The sequence below is a fragment of the Hyperolius riggenbachi genome, chromosome 12 (assembly GCF_040937935.1).
Source record: "Hyperolius riggenbachi isolate aHypRig1 chromosome 12, aHypRig1.pri, whole genome shotgun sequence".
NCBI lineage: Eukaryota > Metazoa > Chordata > Amphibia > Anura > Hyperoliidae > Hyperolius > Hyperolius riggenbachi.
This window is the reverse complement of record NC_090657.1, coordinates 41689450-41702584: the sequence shown is the minus strand read 5'-3', so window position 1 is coordinate 41702584 and position 13135 is coordinate 41689450. Positions and strand designations below refer to the sequence as shown.

Genomic DNA, 13135 nt, shown 5'->3' with positions numbered 1-13135 from the left:
GGGTGGTACCAAGTCTGTGGAGGGAGAGGGGTGGAGAAGTGTGTAGAGTGGACCAGATCAGGCTCACCTATTTCCACCAGAGCCCAAGTGGAAAGCCACTAGTGCAGCAGCAAGCGCAGACAAAGGGATTTTCGGGGGCACCCCGCTGGATACACCTCTGCTGAGGATGACGGGGGAAGCCTCTTTAGGATCCAGAGGCTTCCCCCTCATGAGGTAAATACCCCCAGGGGCACTTTTTCTCCTTCAGGATTACTTTAAAAATGACAACTGGAGAGGTATATGGAGGCTGCCATGTTTATTTCCTTTTAAGCAATACCAGTTGCCTGGCAGCCCTGCTGATCCTCTGCCTCTAATACTATTAGCCATAGCCCCTGAACAAGCATGCAACAGATCAGGAGTTTCTGACTTTAAAGTCAGATCTGACAAGACTAGCTGCCTGCTTGTTTCTTGTGTTATTCAGATACTACTGCAGAGAAATAGACCAGCAGGGCTGCCAGGCAATTGGTATTGATTAAAAGGAAATAAATATGGCAGCCTCCGTATACCTCTTACTTCAGTTCCCCTTTAAGAAAATGACTGAAAGGATCAACTTATACATGTGCTTGCTGGTTGCTTGAGCAACCTGCCTATATAGCACAATCCTCTCACTGTGCAAGATAAAATACTCACCAAGCCTCCAGCCATGTCTTCTAGCTTTCCTGTAGCTCCTAGCGGCTTTCTTATGTCCTCCGAGTATGGCTCCGGGCAAGTCACCTGACCTGTCGGGTCATGTGACACGCTGAGAGACGTCCACAGACGCCAGAAAGCTGCTAGGAGCTACAGGAAGGCTAGAGGACATGGCTGGAGGCTTGGTGAGTATTTTATGGCCTGCAAACCCCCACAGTCCCTGTTATCCCCTCAAGGATGCCAGTTAGTTGAGACTTCTGGTTGCCCAAGTTCCAGATAACAGAGACCTTGCTGTAATTTATTACCTCTCGGTGTTACAAGCCCTACTGCATAGAGCCAAATTAATCCATGCCATGCACTGATGAGGATCAAACCATCCAAAACAGTCTATGCATGTTGGATTAGTATGGCTCTGTACAAATTAACAAGCTGAAACATCATTGCATTCCAGCGGTTCTGGAGGTGTGTTTAGCTTCTAAGGGTGACAATGGTGAATTTGCATGTATTCAGCAGTGTTGCTCTGGGAGACATCTCAAGCTCACTCCCACCTGAATTATTGCAAATTCTTTCTGTTTTAGGAAAGCAAACTTGTTTTTCTCTGTAATTTATTAGAAATTGCACCCTCAATGGGCATTTGTAGAACGCACTCTGATGGACAATACCAATCCTACGTATATCTTGTCTGTATTGGTTGTCACGGCCATAGTTAAGGTCCGTACACAAGCCGGACTGCAGGCAACGACAAGTCCGTCGTCACCTCCCGCTGGGTGGGCGTTCCAGCGACAGTCCGGCGTGTGCACAGTCAGTCTGCAGACTGATACGGCTGTTGCTGAGCGATCCGCCGGGCGGATCGCTCAGAAACAGCCGTATCAGTCCGCCAACAGACTGTACACACGCCGGACTGTCGCTGGAACGCCCACCCAGCGGGAGGTGACGACAGACTCGTCGTTGCCTGCAGTCCGGCGTGTGTACGGACCTTTAACAGTACTGAAATTTTCAGTAAGGTCATTGTATTTGATGACTACCGGTAGTTAAGAGGTCATAGAACTTTTGGATGACTGTGCAAACACTGCTGACAGCAGAAAAGTGATAAGTTCAACACGTTATCTTTAGCCTATATGTAAGGTGAATCAACATTAGCAAAAAAGCAGCTCTGTCGTTAAACCTACAGTATACGCTAACCGTTTACACCAAAAGTAAGATTATGATGGTACTCCAAAAAAATAAAAAAATCCTATGAAGGTTTATTCATATAGATACGATTGTTCACCTCAAGCACACAGTTTTATTTGTTTTATAATATTAAGCATTGCCAATTCATGCAAATTTACCAACACAAGCACTGCAAGGATACTTAAAGAGAACCCGAGGTGGGGATCGTAGAAAGAAATCTATACACAGAGGCTGGGTCTGGCTATAGTGCCCAGCCTCTGTTGCTAGTTTAATCCCCCCTAAGTGCCCCCTGCGCTCCGCTCTCCCCCATAAATTACGGCCGCGCTCTCGGGCATTGTTTACCTCCCTAATGTCACTCACGCCGCTCCCCCCGCCTCCTGCAGAGCGCCGGTCCCCGCCCACATCCCTTCTCTTTAATCAGCGGCGAGGGAAGGGATGCGTGTGGGGACCGGCGCTCTGCAGGAGGCGTGGGAGCGCCGTGAGTGACACTAGTGAGGTAAATACAGCCCGCTGCGACACTGCGTGTCGCCAGCGCGGCTGTAATTTATGGGGGAGAGCGGAGCGCAGGGGGGACTTAGCGGGGATTCAACTAGCAACAGAGGCTGGGCACTATAGCCAGACCCAGCCTCTGTGCATAGATTTCTTTCTACGATCCTCACCTCGGGTTCTCTTTAACTAGGTAAAAAAAAAAAAAAAAAAAAAAAGGGGGAGGCTGAACTAGGGTCTTAACTTGAGGTAATGTTACCAGCATCAGAGTGCCCTTGGAAACACTGTGTTTGATAAAGATGTGCACGCCACAATGTAGAATTCAGCTTTATAGTCAACCCTCCAAGGTTGTATCTTGTTCATCACTAGGTTATAGTAGTAATGCATGGTCCCTATAAATAAAACCAGGCTTGTGCTTTGCTGTTGGTTTTGAAAGCACACTGGAAGCAGGGGAAATCAGGCCATTGTCACCATAACTTATCTATCTCTCCCATCCTCAGAAGTTGTATTCTGCCAGGAAAACTTATGGCTGTAAATTGCTAAGCAGTGAGGTTTACTATATTTGCGACAAGGTACAAGACGGAAGCTGTCACTTGCATGCCTGAAAATGAACTCTTTCAGGCAGCAAAATAAAAAAAATAAATAAAAAAAAAGCCTGGTTATTAATGTTTTGCACTGTACACACACACACACACACACACACACACACACACACACACACACTTATCTCATGTCATATGCCCCCTCGGGTACATTTTAAAGCTCAGATCCCAGTCAGCATGTGAAGATGGTTTTAATTTCATCATCTCTACTAATATTCTGTTAAAATAAAAATCACATTCAATCGAATTTGTAAATGTAAAAACTATGGGATAGTAAAAACAAAAACAAAATTTATGACTAGGAGGACAAATACAATTGTTTTTCACCTCATGTTCACTTTAAACTGCCAGGTTAATTTGGACTGTGAGAAGAAAGGATGCACAGCAGAGGAAACAAGACCTCCATGTAGATATGGTCCAAGGTGGAAATAATGCTAAGGCACCTGAAGGATACGTACCCTGAGTGTTCTGGAAATAATGACGCCACAGAGGCCTGATTTTGTCCTGGCCACCGACATCCCAGACAGTGAAGCTGATGTTCTTGTATTCTACTGTCTCAACATTAAAACCTAAAAAGAAACCACACATAGGTCTTAGAATAAAATAATGGATTTAATAAACATTTATGTGAAGGAAAATATCCTTCACATGGGAGTGTTTTATTTTTTTATTACCTATGGTAGGAATGGTGGTGACAATCTCTCCTAGCTTCAGCTTGTACAGGATGGTAGTTTTTCCGGCTGCATCCAGTCCTACCATAAGTATTCTCATCTCTTTCTTTCCAAAGAGGCCTTTAAAAATGCTTGCAAACATGTTCCCCATGGTAGTGTCTTTTTATCTAATAAGGAGGAAAACAGATGGTGTGAGTGAAAGCCTACTAGGTTCAACTGTAAATTAGAAACAAAACAAAAAAAACAAACAAAAACAAAATTACTACTAGACAAAAAACCTAAACTACTACTAGAGATGAGGCAAAATTTCATCCAAGTCAGAACATGCTCATCCGTAAACACTGGCAACTCCTTTAAACCACAACTGCAAGCACCCCCCAAAAAAAAGCTAGACAACTCATTTAAGACCAGGAACTTTTCTGAGCGCTTTGCTATTTGAAAATCTCTTGCTAATGTAATGCTATGGGTGTGGTCCCACTTGAGTGATGTGATTTTATAAAAATCCCCCATAACATTGTATTAGCAAGAGCTTTTTCGAATGACTAGCACCTAGAAAAGGTTGTTCGTGTGTTTGATCCCTAAGATCAGGGAAGGCTCTAGATTCCCCAGAAACTCCCTGTCCATTCATTCTACTGCTGTCCATCCTGTTCCAGCCTCTTACTTTAAAATCTGAAGAAGCCGTCGGGTCTCTATAGAAGTACTCTGGTTTCCAAATAATCCCGAAGACGAGCAGCTCCGTACTGCGTACATGCGAGCTCATGCTTGCACAATATAGAGCCGCTCATCATCGGAAGCACTTGGAGACCCAAAGATGCACTCAGCAGGGGAGTTTGAACAAGATACACATAATCTGATTTATACAACAAAACAAAGCTGGATTCCTGTCCAGAGTAATAATATATCTATATATCTATATTTATATATATCTCTCTTTCTATACTTCTATATCTCTCTTTCTATACTTCTATATCTCTCTTTCTATACTTCTATATCTCTCTTTCTATACTTCTATATCTCTCTTTCTATACTTCTATATCTCTCTTTCTATACTTCTATATCTCTCTTTCTATACTTCTATATCTCTCTTTCTATACTTCTATATCTCTCTTTCTATACTTCTATATCTCTCTTTCTATACTTCTATATCTCTCTTTCTATACTTCTATATCTCTCTTTCTATACTTCTATATCTCTCTTTCTATACTTCTATATCTCTCTTTCTATACTTCTATATCTCTCTTTCTATACTTCTATATCTCTCTTTCTATACTTCTATATCTCTCTTTCTATACTTCTATATCTCTCTTTCTATACTTCTATATCTCTCTTTCTATACTTCTATATCTCTCTTTCTATACTTCTATATCTCTCTTTCTATACTTCTATATCTCTCTTTCTATACTTCTATATCTCTCTTTCTATACTTCTATATCTCTCTTTCTATACTTCTATATCTCTCTTTCTATACTTCTATATCTCTCTTTCTATACTTCTATATACACACACACACACACACACACACACACACACACACACACACACACACACACACACACACACACACACACACACACACACACACACACACACACACACACACACACACACACACACACACACACACACACACACACACACACACACACACACACACACACACACACACACACACACACACACACACACACCAACTTTGTTTTGTTGGGTTTAAACAAGGCCTGGTGGTGGAACAAGGGCACACGGAGAGGAACGACAAGGCGTTAAGGGATAAAGAGACTTGCTTCTTAGAGGAGTATCTAACTTTTTTGTTGTTATTAGGAGAGAACAGTTGTCCTTAAAGCTATAGCTAAAAGCCCAATTTAGGTTCTGAATGCTGTTAGAGAGCTTAAATCTTTTCTCCACCCTCATTTTGTCAAAACATTAAATATAAAAAGACATGAAAGCTCATGTTTCTGTTAAGGTGCCCATACATCTACAGTGTTCTCCCCAGAATTTTTTTCCAGCCGGGTGGCATGAAATAGTAGCCGGGTGGGGCGAGTTGAAAATTCAGGGAAACTGTGCTTACAGCATAGGAGGAGGTGAGAAGGTGAGCCAATGACAGCCGGGTGGTCACCAAATCTAGCCAGGTGGAGCACCCGGCTAAAAGAGCCTGGGGAGAACACTGATCTAGCGATTTTGAAGTACGATCGACCATTCGATCATTTTATCAATTGAGAGAGAATCGAGAGAGTGTTGCAGAATTCCCAATTGAAAAGTGGCTGATATGTCGAATCGACCAGCTTACTTGATTGAGCAGGATGCAAGATAACGGTCGATCGCACAGGAATCTGCTACTGTTCACATGTCATTCGATCGACTTTTGCATTCAGAGCATGGAGACAACATCGGCCAGATCGATTAGTGAAGGTGAATCGCATAGGAATCGTTTGTAGTGTGTGGGTCACAAGTCGATCGACTTTCGATTAACTACACTGAAGTCGATTCCCCAATAAAGTTGACAGCTTTGTGGATTGAATCAGAATCGCTAGATGTAGCGCTACCTTTAAAGAGGCTCCTTTTGCTTTGGAAACTGGAGTTGAGAGAAACCATGGCTCATCTCCAATCAATTTCACAATCCAACTCTGCAGATCTGGTGGACTCCTAACCCAAGTGAGTGCATGCAGCCCTCTGCATTCTTACGTGCCGATAGCAAACTCTATATTCTGGGATGGCTGTATAGGAGGGTGCAGATAGCTGACTGTACACTCAGGGGTCTCCAAACCTAGCAAGCGTTCTGTTGCTATGAGGGGAGGGTCAACGGAGCAGAGCACAAGTGATGATAAACTGCGGGTGGGGTGAGTGGGAAGGGGTTAAGGGAGTCGTTCACATTTATACATTAGGGAGGCAGCGGCAGGCTCAGCCGATTCCCTGAATATTTCATGCTGAAATCGGATGGCAATCGGCCTGCGGTATATGGGCAGCTTTGACAAGAGACAAATGAATCTCTAATCAGACTCTATTACAGATAAATTTGTCTCTGTCAAATCTGCCAATAGTAGTCAGGTCTATGGGCAAAGTTGGGGTTCTCAATTTAGTGAAAGCAGGTAGCCAACAATATTCTAAAAGATCACTAAACCTAGTGAGAACAGGTAAGCCAACTCAGCATACTCAACTGCTTTCAAACCAAAACAGTCTGTGGGGAGTGGCAATAGGAGGAAGAAAGGGACTGCCCAGCAGTCCAAACTGTGAACTAGGCTGATTTACCTGTTCTGCACATCAAAGTGTCTGCATTTTACCCACACCTAGCTGTAAAGCACTAAGCAAGTCCTCTGATTAAACTGGATGTAGCCATAACAGAACACAAACGGTTACCAAATGTTATTTTGAGTAACTCTTGTATCCAAAACATTTCTAGTTAACATTCAACCTCTTAAGCGATGGAAAAAATTGACATTTTTCACACCACTTCAGGCAAAACAAATATACATAGTTTTTGAACAGATATACACAATGTATCGCCTTGCGACTGATCAACAAATATGGAGGCCTCATCGGCGCATACTATAAATATGCACAGAAACAAGGTATTTTAGCTATGTCAGTACACCCCTTAAGGCGCCCATAAACATTTAAACAGCCACCCAATGTGGACAACCGATAAACCCCTCTCTGATCTGGATCAGATAGGGATCAGAACACACCAGAATTTCATGGTGACATTTATTGAACATCTATCAAACCGCTGCACTGTTCAGTAGATCGATGGCTTACAGCACTGATCACAGTAATGAAATATGCTAGGAGAAATCTATGTCTGTATTTTAAGCTGATCACTTTCATCAGTATAAGGGCTGATTCACACTAGTGATTTGAAAAGCTCTTGCTAATAAAATGCTATGGGAGATTTTTACAAAAATCACCTCGCTCCAGTGAGAACACGAACATAGGATAACATTAACAAGAGCTTATAAAATCACAAAGCACCTAGAAAAGCTCTTGCAGTGTGAATTAGCCCTAAGGCTTGTTTCACACATAAATATGTAAATTTCTGGCCCAGTCATGTCAGTTTTGTATCAGTTTTACCTGACTGAACCAGAAATGCACACCTTTTATGTGTGAACACAACCATAGAAACACCTACAAAACTGACAGCCTAAAGAAACAAACTCTCCTAATCCATACAGAAGGTCTGGCAGTAACCAGGGTGCAAGGGTTACCTAGAATACATATTAAGGTAACTGGAAATAACATTCCAGTATACACAATACCAGCAGCCTCTCAGCGAAAAGTGACTGGCAATTGTGCAGCCAGAAAGCCCATTAATTACGGCAAGCACAATACTACTTCTTGCAAAGGACACTTTATTTGGTTAGCTAACAAATGCCTGTGTCCTTCACTGTCCATTGTAACAGAGGAAGATTCAGTGCAAGAAGTGGGAAAGGAACTGTTGTCATGGCAACTTCAGACATCTGACTGCGTACTAAGGTACTGTGCCAACAGGAACAAGGGGGTGGATGTAACATAAAGCGTGTATACAGCACAGGAAATGTACTGTTTCATCAGCACAAAGGGTCAGGGACAGAAGTGGATACAATTCTGTCACACCAATCTGTAGCATGGATTTCACATTATATTAAATCATTACCATATTACCATAGCAATAATGATCTAAAATACAAGATTTTCCATTTCATGTATGAACCTAGAAACAGGTCTAACAAGAAAAAAACCTTGTACCTGTACACACACACATACTATAATAATTTTCTGTACATAGATCTAGAAATCTCAATGCCAATACACAAACCATATTAAAAAAAAAAAAAAAAATAGTCTCTGTTCTGCCAGCAGTCTTTGGTGATGTAAGAAAATCATTTTGTTATTCCCAGCAACATTAGCAGCGAGTTAAATGATGGCAGGATGGGCTCCCATTACTGGTTTACTTTATGCCCATTAGTGATGGGCTTCCCAATAGCCCTGCCGTTCATAATCGCATTTCCGATTAAGTCTTGCTGGCCGCGGTAGAGGGGGGTTAACTTGCCCATGCCACCACCTATAGCTGATGCAGTCCACGTCGCATTCACTAGCGATCCACACGTCAATGCTTCCTCCTTCAAACTCGGAAGGAGGAAACATTGGAGTGACGTGGCACACGATGTGGACCACATCAGCTATAGGCAGCGACATGGGCAAGTTAGCCCCCCTCTGCCGCGGCCAGCAAGACTTGATCAAAATGATGAATACTATTGGCGAGGCTATTCGGAAGCCCACCACTAGTGTCTAAAGCTTAAAGGGAACCTAAACTGAGAAAGATAAGGATTTTCCTTTTAAAATACCACCAGTTGCCCGACTCCCCTGCTGATCCTATGTGTCTAATACTTTTTGCCACAGCCCCTGAACAAGCATGCAGATCAAATGCTCTGACTGAAGTCAGACTGGATTAGCTGCATGCTTGTTTCAGGTGTGCGATTCGGCCACTACTGCAGCTAAAGTGATCAGCCGGACTTCCAGGCAACTGGTATTGTTAAAAAGTAAACATCCATATCCCTCTCAGTTTAGGTTCCCTTTAAAGTATACCAGACACGACATATACTAACCTTTTTATACATACCTGGGGCTTCCTCCTGCTGGAAAGATACGTAAATAGCGCACTTCCTCTTGCACAGACTGGCAGCGACTGAAGGGAAGTTACGGGACCCGGTACTGGAGCTGCAGGCAGCAGAGGGCGGCGGCATGGGAGCGATCTGTGCCCATGGAGCTGGAGGAAGCTCCAGGTATGTATAAAAAAAAAAAAAAAAAAAAAAAGTATATACACGTTATAGCAGCATAGAGGGTGATATAGCGGCTGGGAACGCAGAGAATCAGCCGTGTTACCAGCCTTTCGGCGGCTGTCGCCGAACCCGGAAGTAGCCGCCGGCGGGGACAGGAGGATCGGAGCGGGGCTGCGAGGGCACCATCCAGCTTCAGGGGGCTGAGGGATGCCCCGGGTGAGTAAATTTTTTTTTTGGGCTTAAGTATTCCTTTAAGAGGCACTGCAGTTGCCACTCCTACACCCCATTCCAGCCCCACCCTACTGCAAGGGCTGACCATTCCCCTCACCAGTCAGTGCTCCTTGGACATTAGTAGGGATGGTCAATGACATGCAAATAATTTAGTTCATCCAGAATGATGCAAATTGATGCAGCTTGAAAATGGACCAATCAAATTCCACCAAGGAACTGTGTCAAGCATCAACTCAGAATTATTTGCATCTCACCCCCTAAACACTACTATATTTTCACGTGGACAGCTGAAGTGCACATTTGCCACACAGATTAGCCCCCAATCTGACAGGGAATGAGCTCCATCTAGTTGCTATGTCATGCAACTGCAGGACAGCACTTTTAGCCACAGGTGTCAGCAGTTGACAAGGTGCAGTTAGTCCACAACAGAAAACCGCTGCATGTAACAGTGTAGCGGGCAGCTGCTGCATGCCCTGATGTTCATGCACAGCATAGATGCCATCCTATTGTATGTGCCGAAAGTTTGCAGATACCCACAGAAGCAGCTGACAGACGTTCTGCCTGCCAGCTCCCCGTGCATAAGAAGCCTCGGGTAAATGTGCTGTTATGTTCCCCCAAACAACATTTCTCAGATTCATCAATCATGCCAGCTATGCGAATACTTAAAGATTAACTTCAGTCTCCTCACATGTTTACCATACACATTCCTGACTTTCCTGTGATTAGGTTCACTGTAAAATATTTGAAGAAACTAAACTTGTAGGAGCCTTCATACAGTTTTTTGAATATACTCACTACAGCCTCACAGCACTAAACATTAGTGCACAAATGTATCAATCAGATATGCTTAGAAATCTCGGGCTGATGTGTACGATTGGGTGCGCAGCGGTAAAGGTGTGCTATAATGGCGGAAGATACACCCCGGCCGATGTCCTTCCAAAATGTAATACAGTGGAGGAAATAATTATTTGACCCCTCACTGATTTTGTAAGTTTGTCCAATGACAAAGAAAAAAGTCTCAGAACAGTATCATTTCAATGGTAGGTTTATTTTAACAGTGGCAGATAGCACATCAAAAGGAAAATTGAAAAAATAACCTTAAATAATAGATAGCAACTGATTTGCATTTCATTGAGTGAAATAAGTTTTTGAGCCCTCTAATAAAAGACTTAATACTTAGTGGAAAAACCCTTGTTTGCAAGCACAGAGGTCAAACGTTTCTTGTAATTGATGACCAAGTTTGCACACATTTTTGGAGGAATGTTGATCCACTCTTTGCAGATCATCTCCAAATCCCTAAGGTTTCGAGGCTGTCTCTGTGCAACTCTGAGCTTGAGCTCCCTCCATAGGTTTTCTATTGGATTAAGGTCCGGAGACTGACTAGGCCAGTGTTTCTCAACTTTTTTGACCCAAGTACCCCCTATCGCAATTCAGTTCCAGCCGAGTACCCCCTGAATTCGGATCAATATACTTTGATGAAATTTAAACATGCAAACAGTATTTGAACTGACAACTTAGTAAACTTAGGAAACTATATGTGTATATATATATATATATATATATATATATATATATATATATATATATATATATGTGTATGTATATATATATATATATATATATATATATATATATATGTGTATGTATGTGTATGTATGTATGTATGTATGTATGTATGTATGTATGTATGTATGTATGTATGTATGTATGTATGTATGTATGTATGTATGTATGTATGTATGTATGTATGTATGTATGTATGTATGTATGTATGTATGTATGTATGTATGTATGTATGTATGTATGTATGTATGTATGTATGTATGTATGTATGTATGTATGTATGTATGTATGTATATATATATATATATATATATATATATATATATATATATATATATATATATATGCATATATAGTGGGTGAGACTAATATGTGCCTCTTATCACTAAAGCTGCCTCTTAACACTACAAATAACCTGTCTGAGCGTCTTTCCTGAAATACTGGGACCAATATGTGCCTCCGTCTCTCATCACATCTCACAGACGGAAATGTGAGTGCGGGGGGAGGGCGGGGTGATTTCGTAGCGCTGCGCGATGACGCTGATCAGAGCTGATCAGCTGATTGGGTTGCTGCCCGGCGCTGTTTCCGCGCAGAGCGCGGCTTGTAAATAGTAAGTGGACGCAAGTGACGATCAGAGCTGATCAGCTGATCGGGTTGCCGGCGCTGCTTCGTGCAGAGCGCGCTGGAGACCACACAAGTGGCCATAAGCAAGTGCAGCTGATCGTGCTGCGTACCCCCGACAGTGGTCTCGCGTACCCCCTGGGGTACGCGAACCACGTGTTGAGAAACTCTGGACTAGGCCACTCCATGACCTTAATGTGCTTCTTCTTGAGCCACTCCTTTGTTGCCTTTGCTGTATGTTTTGGGTCATTGTCGTGCTGGAACACCCATCCACGACCCATTTTCAGTTTCCTGGCAGAGGGAAGGAGGTTGTCGTTCAGGATTTCACGATACATGGCTCCGTCCATTTTCCCGTTAATGCGATTAAGTTGTCCTGTGCCCTTAGCAGAAAAACACCCCCAAAGCAAAATGTTTCCACCCCCATGCTTGACGGTGGGAACGGTGTTTTGGGGGTCATAGGCAGCATTTTTCTTCCTCCAAACACGGCGAGTTGAGTTAATGCCAGAGAGCTCTATTTTGGTCTCATCAGACCACAGCATCTTCTCCCAGTCACTCACAGAATCATTCAGGTGTTCATTGGCAAACTTCAGTCGGGCCTGCACATGTGCCTTCTTGAGCAGGGGGACCTTGCGAGCCCTGCAGGATTTTAATCCATTGCGGTGTAATGTGTTTACAATGGTTTTCTTGGTGACTGTGGTCCCTGCTAATTTGAGGTCATTCACTAACTCCTCCCGTGTAGTTCTAGGATGCTTTTTCAGCTTTCTCAGAACCATTGACACCCCACAAGGTGAGATCTTGCGTGGAGCCCCAGAGCGAGGTCGATTGATGGTCATTTTGTGCTCCTTCCATTTTCGAACAATCGCACCAACAGTTGTCACCTTCTCTCCCAGCTTCTTGCTAATGGTTTTGTAGCCCATTCCAGCCTTGTGCAGGTCTACAATTTTGTCTCTGACATCCTTGGACAGCTCTTTGGTCTTTCCCATGTTGGAGAGTTTGGAGTCTGCTTGATTGATTGATTCTGTGGACAGGTGTCTTTTATACAGGTGACTAGTTAAGACAGGTGTCCTTAATGAGGGTGACTAATTGAGTAGAAGTGTCTAACCACTCTGTGGGAGCCAGAACTCTTAATGGTTGGTAGGGGTTCAAAAACTTATTTCACTCAATGAAATGCAAATCAGTTGCTATCTTTTATTTAAGGTTATTTTTTGGATTTTCCTTTTGATGTGCTATCTGCCACTGTTAAAATAAACCTACCATTGAAATGATACTGTTCTGAGACTTTTCATTTCTTTGTCATTGGACAAACTTACAAAATCAGTGAGGGGTCAAATAATTATTTCCTCCACTGTATGTATCCCCCGGTGCCCCGCGC

General features: G+C 42.9%; 1 protein-coding gene across 1 annotated transcript in view; it reads right to left on the bottom strand.

Annotated features, from left to right (window-relative positions):
- The window catches only part of LOC137541542 (ADP-ribosylation factor 1-like), a 40990-nt gene that overhangs the window by 10356 nt on the left and 17499 nt on the right, over positions 1-13135 (bottom strand). Inside the window, exons 2-3 of the mRNA XM_068262875.1 lie at positions 3602-3765; positions 3386-3496 (exon numbers count right to left, since the gene is read on the bottom strand). Of these exons, the coding sequence (XP_068118976.1) occupies positions 3386-3496; positions 3602-3749 (259 nt within the window). The 5' untranslated portion in view covers positions 3750-3765. The remainder of the gene's footprint in view (positions 1-3385; positions 3497-3601; positions 3766-13135) is intronic.